Genomic DNA, 15889 nt, shown 5'->3' with positions numbered 1-15889 from the left:
GCAGCCTTGTTTCACGCCATTCTTTATTAGAAAGGGCTCGGAGAGTGTGTTGCCATATCTGACTTGTCCGTGCTGATCCTCATGGAGTGAGATGATCATTTTAAGGAACTTGGGGGGACAACCTAAACATTCCAAAATCTGCCAGAGACCTCTTCTGCTCACAGTATTGAAAGCCTTCGTGAGGTTGACAAAGGTTACATAAAGACCTTTGTTCTGTTCCCTACACTTCTCTTGCAGTTGTCTGAGAACAAATACCATGCCTGTGGTGCTCCTGTTGGCTCTGAAACCACACTGACTTTCAGGTAGAATTCCTTCTGCTATAGCGAGTATTAGTCGGTTCAAGAGTATTCTTGCCTCTATTAAAAAGAAGTTAACTATTTAGTAAATCCCATTCTTTTACTCACTATACACTTTTAGGACACACCTGCTTCTTCCATTAATATTAAAAATTGGTGAGGTGTTTGCATGGGTGGTTAATTCATACACTAGAAATGTAGGCCTGCTGATCATGTCTAAGCAAGCAGTAGCCTGGGTAGAGATTGTTTCACAGATGCTTCCCACAAATGTTAGGCATTTTGATCTATCGCAGTTGGACTAGATGATCACTGTTGGCCCCTTCCAACTCAATTATTCTATTCTATTCTATTCTATTCTATTCTATTCTATTCTATTCTATTCTATTCTATTCTATTCTATTCTATTCTATTCTAATGTAGCAAGCCATCAGCAGCTGCAGAGTGAGCAAGGGACTAGGACAGGATCAAACTGGCAGTAAGGACAGCCACAACTTTTTGGACGATGAATACAGAGGAGTCTCCATAGAAGGCAGGGAAGAAATCATACATGATATGTGCATATACTGTATAAAAATTACATAGCTCTAGCACAGAGCCCATGGCTGAGCTGGAAAGACATTTTCTAGGGACTCCTGATCTTATGCACTTACATTCTGCTTACTCAAATCTGTAGCCACATCTGACATATCACAAGCAGGATCATAAAAATGGTTTTAAATTGTTCTCTTTTATTTCAAAATGAAAATAGAACAATACCTCTTAATTATGTTACTTTACCTTCAGTACATCACAAGCCTTAAGAATCTGCTTGTTGAAGAGCTCTTTTTGAGAATTTGTTTTTATAATTACTGCTGCCAGCATGCCATATGGTAGATTAATACTATGCTTCCAGAGTGGAGTAAGTATTTCCTAGAGAGGGAAACTAAGGCATAGAGAGGTTCTCCTTGGACCTTACAAAAAATCAGATTCAGAAGCAGAACTAGAGCAAAGAGTTTCCAGCTCCCCTCTGTGGGAGTTTCTTATCATGAGAAACTATGGTGGAAAGAAAGTGGTACTTGAGAGCAAGAAATTTCTTTCCAAGAATAATTCTTTCCTTATGCTACATAAATAATGGTAACAGCCCCCACATTAGTTCATGTTACAGGACAGAAGAAAATGTACCTTGCTTCAGACTGCAATTGAAATGAAGGTTTTGTTCTTGTCAACCTCCTATTAGAATTTATAACTGCACCTAACAGCTTCAGGAGAGCTTTTGTGATTTATGTTTTTAAGAAGGATCATTCCAGAAAGCTCTCAAGGTTTACTATTTCTTTAAGCATTGAATTAGCCTCTTTAGTGGAGCCAAAGATTTATTTCTACCTTTGAGCCACAGTGTTATTTTCCTTTCCCAAGCAGTCGCAGCTGTTTAAGTGCCTGCTAATACAAGAAATTTCAACCTCTACATTTTTTCTAGGTTTAGAGTTTTCATCCTTTGAGTGATTTTCTCTTGCTGAATGCTGAATATCGATGCCTGTTGCTGATGTCTTATGGGGGAAAACCTGTGCGTCAGACAAGCCACCGAGATGCACACTTTTACCTGCGAAAGTCTGAGCTCAGAGACGGGCTCTGGAGGGGATGGGAACACTTCCCAATCTTCAGTGAACATACAGAGACACCTGAGTATCCATGCCACAGGCTCGGAAGTCCACTGGGTCCTTCCAATGCCTTTTCTGGGTTCGTGCTGGTTAGGGACAAACCTACCATGTATGTTCTGAGTACTGCAGAGGTCTCGTGTAACAGCATTGAGTCTGCCCAGTAAATGAGACTTTTTGATTATTTTTGAGTTCTGTCCATGTTTTGCAAGTCTCCAGCCTCCCAGTTCAGAAGTATGGCTTTTGTTAATTTTAAGGCTTTGTTCTTGACTCTCTCCAATTCTTAGATTCAGTCATGCCAAACTCCCAGTCACATATTGCAGCCATTTACTGAAAGCTTATAAGCATTAACCCAAATACACTATACCCATACATAGAAATGCAAAAACTGTGCTTCATAACAACTGCAAAATCGGTGCTGATCAAGAAAACTCAAAATGTGTTATTTTCTCACATGGATGTTTTTGCATAGTATTACAGAAATGCTAGCCTTTCTGCATTTTACTCTTTTATGGCTTAAATCAAGAATAGAATGCCAGACGTATTCACTGTACAAAGCAATTTTTCTTAGATCTAGGAAGAAGTTGTGGTGGCACATGCTTTTGGCGACCCAATCTAGGAACTACAAGATTTGCTGACACGGTTTGCTGGCTGTTAGGTCTGGTTCTGCTTGACTCCAGGATCATGAATATCTTCTTTTTGATAATGTTTCCTAAAAATGTCTTTTACTAGAAAGAGGACAAAGCAGACCATCCCCATAAGCAGAGGACAACTCATGGCAAAGCCACCAATGACAAAACTAGTAGCTAATTACAATGAGTAGAAGGGGAAAATGGTGCTGTGAATGGTAGCAAAATTCATAAAGTTAGTAAAATACAACGTATATACAAAATCATAGTTTAGTTTCTGGCTATCTGCTGTGTTCAAGCTAACAAAATTCAAAGTAATATCTTCAGGAGGTATCTTGTGAAGACAACTGTTCTGTATTGAAGATAAACTTACAACTGTTTATTTTATTTAATTAACATCTTATTTGTTCTACTATGTTAAAAGGCTGATATGCATACAAATTGAATCTTTGGATAAATAGCACTATTAATATTATATTGTAAAAGAAGAAGGAAAGATGTGAGCACTGGACTGTCTTCAATCAAACTGAATTGAATCACAGAAATATCCTGTAATTTACATAACGGGCATGTTGGTAGTCAGATGAGATGGTGGCAAGCATAAGCTATTAGGGTTAAAAAGGGTTAAAAGTGTATATGACATAAAATTACAGAATGTGTAAGATTGGAAGGGACCATAGTGAGTCATCATCTGGTCCAACCTCTCTGTTGAAGCAGGGTCATCCTAGAGCACATTGCACAGGATTGCATCCATATGGTTCTTGAGTATCTCCAGTGAGGGAGACCCCACAACCTCTCTGGGCAATCTGTTCCAGTGCATGGGCACCCACACAGTAAAGAAGGAATGATTCCTGAGGCACACTTTCTTCCCTCTGTACTAACCTACCTCTGTCTGAAAAAGCAGAGTTTCACTCCCCATCCCCGGGCAGTGTGCACAGGCTGCTTCACCCATTCTTTCCTCCCTGCCAGCTGCTCTGGCTGCTCCCCATGAATCAAGCCATGTTCCCCCTCATTGGGGTACCAATGGGAAGTTTCCATGCTTCCCTCTTTCCCTTCCTGGTGCCCCTACAAGGCAGGGAGCACTGGGTGCTACGGGAGACTTGCATTCCTCTCATACACGCACACGCGCACACGTAAATATGAACCATTATGTCTATATAGCTAATTGAAGTGTGCAAAATGTAAAAAGGAAACCATTTAGAGTCATCTCTTTAGTGTTTATATGTGTGATATTGAGGACAAATATTTGGATTTCACGTGCGGAGGTTCGGCCCCACATAAGTCAGACCTGCATTTTTTGCAGTGTGGAGAAATGCAGTTAAAACTGTGAAGCCAGTTAAAAGCACATTATTGTCAATAGCATGATCCTGTAACTAACAGTATTTTTCTTTTTCTTTCCTTTTAGTTTGAGCTATCACAGTGTCAGCAACAATCAGGAGAAAATGCGAACATTTGTCTCAATAGCCCAGAACACATGGGAAATTTTTATATCTGAAAGGAAGCCTGGCTGGAAGTCTTGGATGAAGCTTTTTGGAGTTTGCCTTGCAGTTGGCTTCCTCTCCAGCTTTCTTTTTTTCCTTGGCATGCACTTCTCCCTGGCACACCACTCTTTGGGTCCCTTACTGATTTCTGGATTCATCTGGATCTTGTTTTCTATCATGCTCTTCTGTTTCAAGCACCTGCGCTGTTTTAGTGTCCTGTTCCTTTTTTCCTGTGGACTGAAAAATGGCAGGAACGCTCTTATTACTGCTGGCACAGGTGTCATGGTGGCCAACAACATCCAAAATATTTTTCACAACCTAAAAGTTCTGGCAGACACCATAACCTGTCATTTGAAGCATGAGCAATTTGCCTTGATAAAATATTATGTTGAGGCAGTGAAATGGATTTACGAGTCAGCCAAGCTTTCCACTGTACTACCTAAAGATATAGTGATCTTAAAGCATGAATTCACACCATCTTATTCAGTTTCAGATGATGCATTAAAACAAGAGCTAAATGACACAAAGCAAGAAATCCAGAGAGTTGCTAACCAGATATATTTTATGCTGACTATACTGCCCTACATAGGCCAGAAAGTGTTGCCTGTCACTGGGATTTTTCTAGTTTCTTTTGGAACTGGCCTCTTTATCAAAAAATTTTTGGGTTCTCACAGTACCAAATTTAAAAATACTTATATCACAAAAGAGTTCATTGCATTTGATGAGCACCAAAAGCAACAGCAGAAACCATGTCTTTTGCCACTTAACAGAAAAGAAAGAAAAGATTATGTGACAATCCCATCTTTCTGTTTCACAAGAAAAGACAGGAAAAAAATGCTGTATTTTTTTCTCCCTGTAATTATTCATCTTTGCATCTGGCTTCTGTTTGCTGCAGTAGACTATTTGTTTTATTGGTTAATTATTTCTGTGAATAAATATCTTCAAGAAGTACCGGATCTAGAGATTCAACTCAGCCTCTCTCAGAATGTAAGTACTTATCAGTACTGTACATTTCTTAGTTTAGTTTTGAAAAATTTCCCTTCGTCTTCAGCAGCTGCAAGAGCAGACATATAGCCAATGAGCCATCAGTTCTTTCATGGAATATCACTGATTTCAAAAAGGGACATTGCCATCACAGATACATATTTTGGATTGAACCAGACAGTTGTCTGCACTTTCCAGAGCACCATCAATTTTCTAGAGAATGGTAAATATTAGAAGGACTTTCCTTCTTCCATTTATATATATGAAGAAAACCAGAAGCTTAAAATGGGACACTCACAATGCTGACATTTGTGAAGCACCACTTTTATAGTCAAAAGTCACTGTGACACTGATGCAATAGATGCCTATCTTTCTTTCGCTGAGTAGTGTGAGGAACTCATCAGTTGTATGCATGGTGCATGCACGCCAAATAATAGCACATTACTGGAATCTCAAGGTTCTCAAGTCCTGCTCCACTGCAGCAGGAGCAGCAGTGGCATAGAGAACCATAGAGTAGTTAGGTTGTAAGGTAAGTCTGGAGGCCATCTAGACCAACCTCTTGCTCAAAACAAGGACAATTTCAGAGGCAGATCGGGTTGCTCAGGGTCTTGTCTGAATGCTCCTAAAGGTGGAGATTCCACCACTGGAATGTGTGACCCATATGGTGCTTTTAGTGCAAAGGAAATCTGTCCAGTTCGATAGCTTGCAAGATCAGGCTTAAAACACTTTGTGAAAGTATATAACCCTTTGATACTTTCAAGATAAAAAGGTTTCAAGGAAATGCTTGACTGTTAGTACAATATGGTATATGCTCTTTCTTCTATAATTTTTTCTTACTCAGCATTTTCTGTTACTTCTTAGATCTCATAATAATGAGTATTCATTCCCATTTTTCTCCATCCCCTAAAAATTAATCAGTTTCACAGAGTAAGATTATTAAGGTGAGCAATGCAATAAGTGCATTGCTTGAAATCACAAGCATACAGAACAGGATGTACAATATTTGGCAGAGAGATTCTTTGTCACTTTTCCATATGTAACATATTGAACCTCTGAGCTTCTTCAGCCAGGCTACATTTTCTATGACACACTGCTAAACCATTGCAGATTCAGCTTAGACAGTGTTGTAGCAGATTGGTTGTCCCAGTGTGTTGTGGGATGTTCATGTGGTTGGGACTGTATCATGAAGGGGAGAGGAGATATAGTGCACAGCATCCTTGAGGAAGGGGAGCACTTCCAGCAAATGTGAGCTACAAATGAAACCAGCTGGAATGAAGTCAAGCTGCTGGTGAAATTCTGTCAATATTTTGTATTGTATATCAAAATATCAAACTCTTCCATGGGATAAAAATTAAATTATTGACTAGTTTTACTTTAGCAAAGAACAGAAAAATTCAGTATGGCAGTCATAAGCCAAATGTTCACAGATTGTTTCAGTGAAAAAACACCTTTCCTAGGGTATGGAGGCCACCAGCATCTAATTGTTACCTTTCTAATTGTTACCTGAACCTTCTTTAAGGAAGGTAAATGTCAAAGCCATTGGATTCACTGTAACTGTGCAATCCGCACACATATAACAAATCAGATCCATCCTGCAGATTTCAGATTCTTGTGCAAAAGCAAAGAGGATTTAATCATCTAGTCAGTCTGTCTAATGTGAAATATGTTGAGGAGACTGATTGCTCTATGTGCTAAGGGAGTTTTATACTTCATGTGAACCCTACTGCTGCACAGCAGCTGTGATCTAACATCAGCAGCCCAGCTTGTGATACGGTTCTGGTCCCCTGGGGGTCCTTGAGAGAGCAAGGGTTCAGGAGAGCTAGCTGATATTAAAAAATCACCTACTCCAATCTCAAGAATTATTCATCTCAACTAAATCAAGCAAAGGCAGTGGGATGCCAGCATGGGTCAGCAAGGAGCTCCTGAAAAAAGCTCAAACATTAAAAAAGAAGCATAGAGGAGGTGAAAGAAGAGACAACTGTTCCGGGGGGAATTTAGATACACTTTCTATTGCAGAAGGATGGGGGCAGGAGAGCCAAAGCTCACCTGGAGCTGAATCAGGTGAGGCAGGTGAAAGGCAGCACAGAGGGCTTCTACAGGTCCATTAGCAGCAAAAGAAAGACAAGGGGAAATGTAGGTTTACTGGGAATAGCAGGAGGAGTCCTGATGGCAATAAAAGACAACACAAAAGCCTAAGGTACTGAATGTCATCTTCAGTTCTTCCTTTACTTGAAATCCCAGGCCTTTGAGATAAGAGTGAATCTGGAGCAAGGAGGATTTACCCTTGGCTGAGAAGGATCAGGATAGGGAACATCTAACCAAGTAAATGCATGGGACGTGATGGGAAACACCCATGGGTGCTGAGGATGCTGGATAATGTCACTGTGAGACCACTCTTGATTGTCTTTGAAATGTCATGGGGCCTGAAAAGGGTTCCTGAAGAGTGGAAGAAAGCAAATGTTATTCACATCTTCAGCAAGAGTAAGAAGGAGGATTCAGGAAACTACAATTGGGTCAGTCTTACCTTGATACCTGGGAAGCTAACAGAGAATATAATCATGGAATTCATTTGCATACACGTGAAGGTCAGGAAACATATTAAGAGTATTAAGGATGGATTTATAAAGGCTAAATCTTCTTGACCAATCTAACAACCTATGATACAAACACTGGGTTGCTGGATGAAGGGAGAACAGTGGATGCTGACTGTGCATTTATGAAGTTTTCCTGTGCTGGAATACTGGAAGACAACATCCTTATTGACAAACTGATGAAGTGTGGGATAGGTAAATGGAGAGTGACGTGAACTGAAAATTGGCTGACCTGTTGGACTCAAAAGGTTCTGACTAGTGGTACAAAGTCACTTCTGATGTCCTTCAGGAGTAGACACGGGATCCTGTGTTGTTTAACCTCTTCATTAAAGGTCTGCACAGAGGAACAGATTGTAGTCACACAAGCCTGCAGACAATATAAAACTGGGAAGAGTGTCTGAAACACCAGTGGATTGTGCTATCATTCAGGGTGACTAGAAAAGGCTATAGAATTGGGCCAAGAGGAACCTCACAATATTCAGCAAAGCAACATGCCATGTCTTACAGTCCTTAGAGAGAAATAACTCCATGCACTGTACATACTGGGGACTAACTGGCTAGGAGGTGGCCTTGCAGAAAAAGGCCCTGAAAGTTCTGATGGACACCAAGTTGACCACAAGTCTGCAATGTGCCCTTATGGCAAAGAAAGTACTGCCTTGGGCTGCATTAGGCAGAGCATTGCCAGCAAGCTCTGGGAGGTGATCCTTCTCTGCTGCTTAGCACTGGTGAGACCCAGTGAAAGAGGGGCATATACTGGAGTGAGAGGTCAAAGAAAGGGTCAAAAAGATGATTAAAAGACTGAAGTATCTGTCACATTAGTTGAGGCTGGGGCTGCTCAGTCTGAAGGAGAGATGGCTCAGGGATATCTCATCAGTGTACAAAAATATCTGATGGGGGGTCGGGTGTAAGAAAGAGGATTCAGACTATGGAAGAATTTCCTCACGGAAAGAGTTGTCAAGAACTGGACCAGGCTGCCCAGGGAAGTAATGGAGTCACCATCCTTGGAAGCGTTCAAGAAACAACTTGATGTGACATTTAGTGCTATGGTCTAGTTGATATGATGGTATTTGGTCACGTTGGACTCAGTGATCTTGGAGGTCTTTTCCAACCTTAACGATTCTATGATTCTGTGACCCTTCTCATGCTCTGGGAGAAGAGGAAAATGGCAGAAAATAAAGGAAATAATTTTTTTATTTACTCTTCAGGTGATCAAACAGTAGAACAAGTTTCTGAGACAGGGTGTGAAGGCTCCGTCCCTGGAGATATTAAAAACCCAATTGAGCACAACCCTAAGCAACCAGTTATAACCTCACTATTTGCTGTGTGCTGCTGTGTGTGGTTTTGCCTGTGTTTCTATCCTTCGTACCTTGAGGGCAGCCTCTTATCATGGCCTGCCTTGGGTCTGACCCAAGACAGGGCAAAGAAGGAGCTTAGTCCCACTACCCATGGACAGAAGGCCTGAGCCTGACCATGTCATGGGTCTTGTACTATGAATTTGCTCTCTTTGTGTTCACTGTTCACTCCTGTGGAAAGCTGGTTGACTCCCCAAAAACAGAGAATGATGCTATCATCAGACTTTTTCTAGTTCCCCAAGGAAGGCTAGTTACATTAAAATGTAAAATTCAATCTCAACAGATTTGTCATAACAAGCCTCAGGGCTGCTAATCTCAGAGAGTCAAGGAAGCTGGGTGAGCAGGACAGACTGAACAACTTCCTGAGATGTTTATTAATTAGCATGAACAACAACGTTCTTTGTGCACTGGTACCCCTCTTTCATATTGAGTCTCTAATGCAGTTGGTTCAGTTTAGGAATAAAAGGTACTGAGATGGATTCGAAGAGGGTAATGTCCAGGAAAGTCTAACAGGCTGAAAATGGGTAGCATGCTTTGGGAACCTTATTTTTCCAGTGAGCATCTAGCAGAAGTGCCTGGCCTCTGTAGAATGATTAGAAGAGCTACAAGGCAGAGCTACACATCTCCCTGACGTGGTCAGAAAAGAGGGCTGGGTGACTCAGTGTCCCAGCAGTGTTCCTACAGGCCGAGTAGAAAGTTGCCTGCTAGTATGAAATACTGGTCCCAGCAGCATATCTAATTTACTCTCTCTCATTCAGCATTTCAGTCCACAAGCAGTGAAAGTCATCAGGTCTTCTAAGCAAAGGTGCCTACTGGAGGAAGAGAGGTGGCTTTGCTTGCCTGATAACCTTGTGGTCAGAGCACCTGCCTGGGTGGTATGGAAACGTTGATGATCACACGCTGAGACACAACCAAAGGGATGGTAACACTCTGCTCTGCAGTTTTACCCTGGAGGAAGGACCCTCCAGCAGAGGATCTGAGCAGAGTTGTGAGAGTCGGAAAATATTAAACCATTATAACCAGATTAGTTAAATATTTCTCTATCAGAGCCACTGAGAAGATAAGTTCTTAACAGTCCAAAATATGTGACAGTCTCCCAAGAGAAATGGTGAAAATACAGTCTGAAACATTTCTAAATAGCTAATAAATGTACTGTTATGAGCACACCATATACAGACGCTAGATGGACTAGATGACTTATGTTCCTTTGTAAATCTGAATGTTCAATAGCAGAAATATTAAGAAAGGAGGCAATCAGTACCATAATCAACTTTTTTTCCCCTTTTCTTGTGCAGAGGAATGAGATTATTATTCATATCGCAAAGCATATTGCGAAGACTGATTCTTTCAAGATCCCTTTGTTTAAGCATGACTGCATCCCTCATCCAGAGCTTGCTCTCTCCACGGCGTGGATCCAGCTTGGGGTCATCATCTTCTTCTTAATAACTTTTGGATTATTCTCTGGCCTCCTGACCCAACTTAAAATACTTGTGTCAACTTCTTTTTATCCTGACGCTGCGATGAAACGGATACATCATTTGCATGCAAAATTACTCAAGAAAAGAGCAAAGCTACAAGAGAAAACTGTGAAGAACATGTTTGCTAGAAGGGTAAGCCATCAGCTCTAGGGAAAAAATAAATCTTTCTCTTGCAGGGTGGTAGCCAGATCCAGGAAATACTTAAACACTTGTTAACTTCAATTATTTATTAGCACATTATTGACTTTCCCCAGTGGTGTCCTGCTCAGGGGGCAGAGACAAGTTACCTAATACTGAGATTAGATCATCTAATTGTTTTGTTCTGTCCTTCAACACACATGCCTCAGACATGACATCAGTACATGCAAATGACTGTGTGCTGGTAAGAAAATACTTCTCAGATTCAGAGTTCTCCAGAGAAGAAGCTTCATTTTCATGAACATATGAAAAGCACAAAGAGTATTCCTGCAACACAGACAGCAAGTGTTAGGCAGTAAGAGTAGCCTCTAAATGTTGAGAAAGATGTTCACTTAACTCTTAGAAAAACAGAAGGTGATATGTTTCTTTTTAAAACACAGTATGATTGCAAATACCATTAGGAAACAGAACTTTTCTGCCTGCAAGAACATTTATCTTGTATCTATATGTATTTATACACTAACGGAAATAACAAACACACACTTACCTATGGCAAGTCCAGATAGATAGCTGCAGATACATATAGTTTGTTTAGGTTTCATTTTTTTTACAGCCTTCAATACTGACTATACAAGCTATTAGAGTTTGGGTGATCTCTAACTCAGTAGCACTATGATCATATTTCTTTCTTTTCAGGTCAGTTTTTGGTTTCCAATACTCAAGGCAACAGAGGCAGTGTGGAAGAAAGAAAGGAGTGTGGCAAAATGACAACATAGTGTGAAAAAGACCAAGTGAATCTTTGGATATGGCTGAAATGCTTTAGCTCCACAGGGACCTGCATTTTGCACCATCTTTCCTGTGGAATGTCAATTTAAAAATGTAAAAATATCAAACTCAAAGGCTGAGCATCAGTATTTTTGAAAAGTGTTAAAAAGAAGGCATTGTAGATACTGTGCAGTTTATCACAGATTGCTCTGGATTGCATTAACACTCGTTTTTCAACCTTGGGTCTGCATTATCTGGTACTTTACAAATTCATGGAGAATCTGTTCTTCTATCTAAAAGCAATCAAACAGTTTGGACCTTTTAGGACTACAGCACAAACCTCTTTGGGTTGAGCTAACAGAAGATGTAATGACAGCAGCAGGTTTGTCTTTACATTGCCAGAGACTGAAGATAGAAGACACAGCAGAGGCTGTCTATTTCCTTCTGGGATGGACAAGAACCAGGGCTTAGGTGTTTCTAGTAATTTCTATCTATTTCTCAACCCTCAACTGCCACAAATCCTTCAGCCTGGTTATTTGCCATCCCTAGCTCCCAGTCTCCTACCTAGTCTCCCATCCAGAATTCCTCACTTGGTCTTAGTCTCCTACTTCCACATATCCATAGACTGTATCACTAATTCAGATTGTACCATGTCTTTGATGATCATGAGAGAGGTGATGTAACATGTAGAAGTGAGAATGCTCACGAGAGCACAGAGGAATCAGGTGGTGTGGGTGCAGATGAGAGAGCTTTGAAGTGTAGGAGATATAAGCAAAGGTGAATGTTTCGAATCTTGAAATCTGAGGAAGCTTGCATAAGTGGCAAAAATGGGCTTAATTACATTGCCTAAGTCACCATTGCCTTCAGTGAAATAAAACTGAGCCAATACTGAAGTGTGATACTCAGTGCTTCACCTGTTCAACTGACATTGGTGATGTGACCTTCATATAACACAGGAGCAAATGTAAAAACCCTAAAGACACAGGAACGACTGACAAAGTGCTAGAGATTTAATGTAGAGCTAAATTTAATGTAGACCTAAAAATCTATCCAGCAGGCAGTGTACTCTTGATTTTCAGCCACAGCCAGCTCCTTTTTTTAGGTTGCATAACAGGAAATTCTACTCTGTTCCTCTATAATACATGCATGGTGGCAGGACAGCCACTGATCAATGTCTCTGTTATCTGAATGAATAAAGACTGACTTAAAACTGTCTAGCAAGTGTCAGAAGTTATTTTCCACCTAAAAAACCGAAAAACACCAAGTCTGTTTTTCTTTGGGCCTTCCAAAGCCTCACTCCTCCATGGACACAGGTGGTTCAGGTTGCTGGTGTGACAACAGTTTGTCTCTAGAAAATGGTGCTCAACCGAAGCATTACTGAGGGTTGTGCTGAATGTCTCCGAGAGGCTTGAGTATATCCTTTTTTGCTAAAGTGGGACAGCCCTGGATAGTAGCAGGGTGTCTGTTTGTATCTCAGGTACTGCTGTCAAGGACCAGTAGCAAGAAGCATTCTGGTGAAAGAGAAGCAATTAGAAGGTTGCTCTAAATTTGGATTTACAGACTAGCTATCCAGGTACTATTGACAAAAGGATACAGTCTTGTTGTCATTGCAGATTAAAGGGGAAGAGTTAAATGTCAGCAAGAACATTTTAGTCAGAGTTCCGGCAAGTTCATTGCTGGCAGGAGTTAGATGTGCTCCTTTCAGTCTCAAAGGACAGACTGGTGAGAAGCCCAAATCTCCTACTGAACACTATGCCCAAAGGTTGGGGCAAGTCTGAATAAGAGCACTACTACAAAACACCACCTGCTTCACTTGGCATCAGGAGGCAAAACTTGTTTTGGAGTCTCTTGCCTTTCCTGTTTGATGGTGTTGCCACCCAGCATACCTTTTCTCTCTATTGTTCTGCAAGGAGCAATCAAAAGCTTTACAGCCCATGAGAATGGTTTATCAAAATGACTCAGATAACAATCAATAGTTGGGAGAGATGCCTAAATCTGTCAAGACTTTGAGTCTTGGAGAATACTCTCAGGACAATGCCATGTCTGCACTTTTTGTTTACTTAAGGAAATTCAGCCTAGTATGAAGAAGAGCCTTGCAGGGTCACAGAACAATGTTGTGTGAATTCTGTGGCTCCCACCACTACCTGACAGGGCAGTTAACTAAGTACTGCTTAGTTTGCCCTCCAAATTGGCAAGACTCATGACAGTGACAAAAGACAATCCTTCTTGGTAAGCTAATTGTAATTCTGTACAATATGTTCAGTTCTGGTAAACATTTTACCTAGATGATTGATCACACTACAAGTGATAGAAGACATGGAAAAACCCAAGGTTTTTCTGGGTCTTAGTCTTTACAGGTAGTACTGGTTTTTAGCCATACCAGACCCCTCAGACCAGAGGGAAAGGCTGGAGCAAGGAAGACTTACCCCCTATGAAGGATGATATGTCTAGAGAGCAATTAAACAAACAGCTCATACTTAATTCCATACAACATGATTGGAGGTACCCATGGGTGTTGAGGGTGCTGGATGATGTCACTGTGAGGCAACTCTCAATTATCTGTAAAAGGTCATGGTGATCAGGAAAGTTTACTGAGGACTGGAAGAAAGCAAATGACCCTCCCACCTTCTAGCTGGGCAAGAAGGAGGATCTTCTAACTAACAGGTTTCTCAGCCTCATCTCAATCTGTGGGAAGGTGATGGAGCAATTTCCCCTGGAAGCTATTTCCAAACATAAAGGCCAGTAAATTGACTGGTATATCACTGAAACACAAGAAAAACATTTTTACTGTGAGGGTGGTCAAATGCAGGAACAGGATGCCCAGAGAGGTAATGGAATCTCCATCCTTGGAGATACTGAAAGACGTGGCTTTGAGTAACTCAGAGGAGCAGGGCTGGAGCAAATATCTCTAGAGGTGTCTGACAGCTGCAGCCATTCTGTGATTTAGTAACTTTTATGCAAACCTTTGCAGATAAAATATTGAACATTCACAGCAAAACCTTGTTTTAATTTGTGAATATGCTGTGCCAGCAGCAAGGTGCCACCTGACAAATATTGTTACCATTACACTCATACTAGAGTCACATACTTGAATGGACTAATGCACTCTGTTTGTGTGACCATGCATGTGCATATCTGTGTGCCGGAGATGAGCTGAATGGCAGGCAAAGGAGATAAATTTGCTCTTCCCCATCTCCCTCAACCTGGATTATTGGGGAAAGTGGCATATTCTGCACTTTTTTTTTTTAAATTCTAAATCAAATTCACCTTCTGTGTCTCAAAGGCATTGAGTTTTATCTCAGTGGTAGGAAAATTCTTACCCTTACCTACAGTACTAGTCCTATTTCTTCAGCTGCCCCGTGGTCCTCTTGAGTTGTACAGATGAAAAGGTAGGTCTGTCTCTCCCTTGGCATTACACAGAGACATACTTTTCATTCTCTGCAGACCTTATTGGCTTTTTGTTTTTTCCCATTTTTTTCTGTCTTATGAGCAGGGGAAGTCTGGGGATTTGTTTATCTTCAGCTGTCTCCTCTGCAAGTTGTTCAGCTATTTCTTTGGCCTCTCCGTTTACCATAACCCTCAACCTCAGGATTACATTGTTCCTTTTTCTTAAAAAAAAAAAAAAAAAAGTCTACGAGTTACAAAAAATCCCCAGCATTCCATTCACAATTATTTCTGTTCCTCTTCTTGTCTACCATCTCCTCAGATTTATTACATTTTATTTTGGCTCTTTTCCCCTGTCTTTGTCATTCATGGTCTTCTTTCCTCTTTTAGTATGTTTTCTTCAGGTCCAATAGAAAATTCTTCTCCATACATAAAAGCATGTACTTCTTTTCTTTCTGCTGAACTAAAGGTGTAGTTGAAATTAGGGACTTTATTTATTCATTTGTTTGTATAATAGAATTTTTTAATATCTTTCATGTTACTGGACATTTTCTCTAAATGCCTCTGTAGAACTTGTCAGAAATGCACTCTGCACTCAGAAGAGTCTGAGGAGAAGTCTGAATTTGGGTTTTGACTCATTCCTCCCTCTCCTTCCCTCAGTTCACAGCAGAGCTCAACTTCCTTTTTAAACGTCCTTCGCTAGTGTAGAAGCTGTTTGATTTACTGTGAAAAATCCTCCAATTGGATCAAATCTAGTTTGTAAAATTAATGAAAGGCTGACCTAATTGTCTTGTGAAGATAATTCAGAGAGACATGCTAGTGCTCCTGACCCTTCTGGAGCACAATACAAACAAGGACATTTCCTTTCAGCAACCTTGTTTACGGAACTCTCCTTATCACCACTGCATACCCCCAGACCTGGCTGGCTTCACAGCCAAGCTAAAGGCTTCTTTTCCTTTGTGCTAGTTTTGTTGCAGCATTTTGTGAGAGCAGCTGGGTGTGCAAAGTCAGAGGATGCTGGGTTTACAACTGCTTTCTCCCTGACTCCTGCTCTATCAATATTATCACACTGACTCACTCTGTTTTCATCACAGTTTAAATAGCTCAGAGGTGCAATTAAAGAAGAAATGAATAAGCAAAGCCTTTCCTCTGTTCGGCTT

General features: G+C 40.8%; 1 protein-coding gene across 2 annotated transcripts; it reads left to right on the top strand.

The window, feature by feature from the left end:
• Positions 1-3998: 3998 nt before the first annotated feature.
• DCSTAMP (dendrocyte expressed seven transmembrane protein) lies at positions 3999-11399 on the top strand. 2 transcript variants are annotated; one of them, XM_032698468.1, is made up of 3 exons: positions 3999-5024; positions 10260-10571; positions 11253-11399. In XM_032698468.1, the coding sequence occupies exons 1-3, from the start codon at positions 3999-4001 to the stop codon at positions 11346-11348; spliced, it is 1434 nt and encodes a 477-aa protein (XP_032554359.1). In that variant the 3' UTR covers positions 11349-11399. The 2 variants fall into 2 exon arrangements, with proteins under 2 accessions (XP_032554359.1, XP_032554368.1); XM_032698477.1 differs by having other exon boundaries at positions 10260-10574; positions 11277-11399.
• Positions 11400-15889: the final 4490 nt, after the last annotated feature.

This window comes from Chiroxiphia lanceolata, chromosome 1, assembly GCF_009829145.1.
Source record: "Chiroxiphia lanceolata isolate bChiLan1 chromosome 1, bChiLan1.pri, whole genome shotgun sequence".
In the NCBI taxonomy this organism is placed as follows: domain Eukaryota; kingdom Metazoa; phylum Chordata; class Aves; order Passeriformes; family Pipridae; genus Chiroxiphia; species Chiroxiphia lanceolata.
The sequence above is the reverse complement of the archived record's forward strand: the minus strand, read 5'-3'. Positions and strand labels throughout refer to the sequence as shown.

Bases quoted from the DNA above. Each gene is read 5' to 3' on its own strand.
- DCSTAMP (XM_032698468.1), top strand. From the start codon at position 3,999: ATGCGAACATTTGTCTCAATAGCCCAGAACACATGGGAAATTTTTATA. The intron at 5,025-10,259 runs GTAAGTACTTAT...TTTCTTGTGCAG, and splicing joins AACTCAGCCTCTCTCAGAAT to AGGAATGAGATTATTATTCA. The intron at 10,572-11,252 runs AGGGTAAGCCAT...CTCAGTAGCACT, and splicing joins TGAAGAACATGTTTGCTAGA to ATGATCATATTTCTTTCTTT.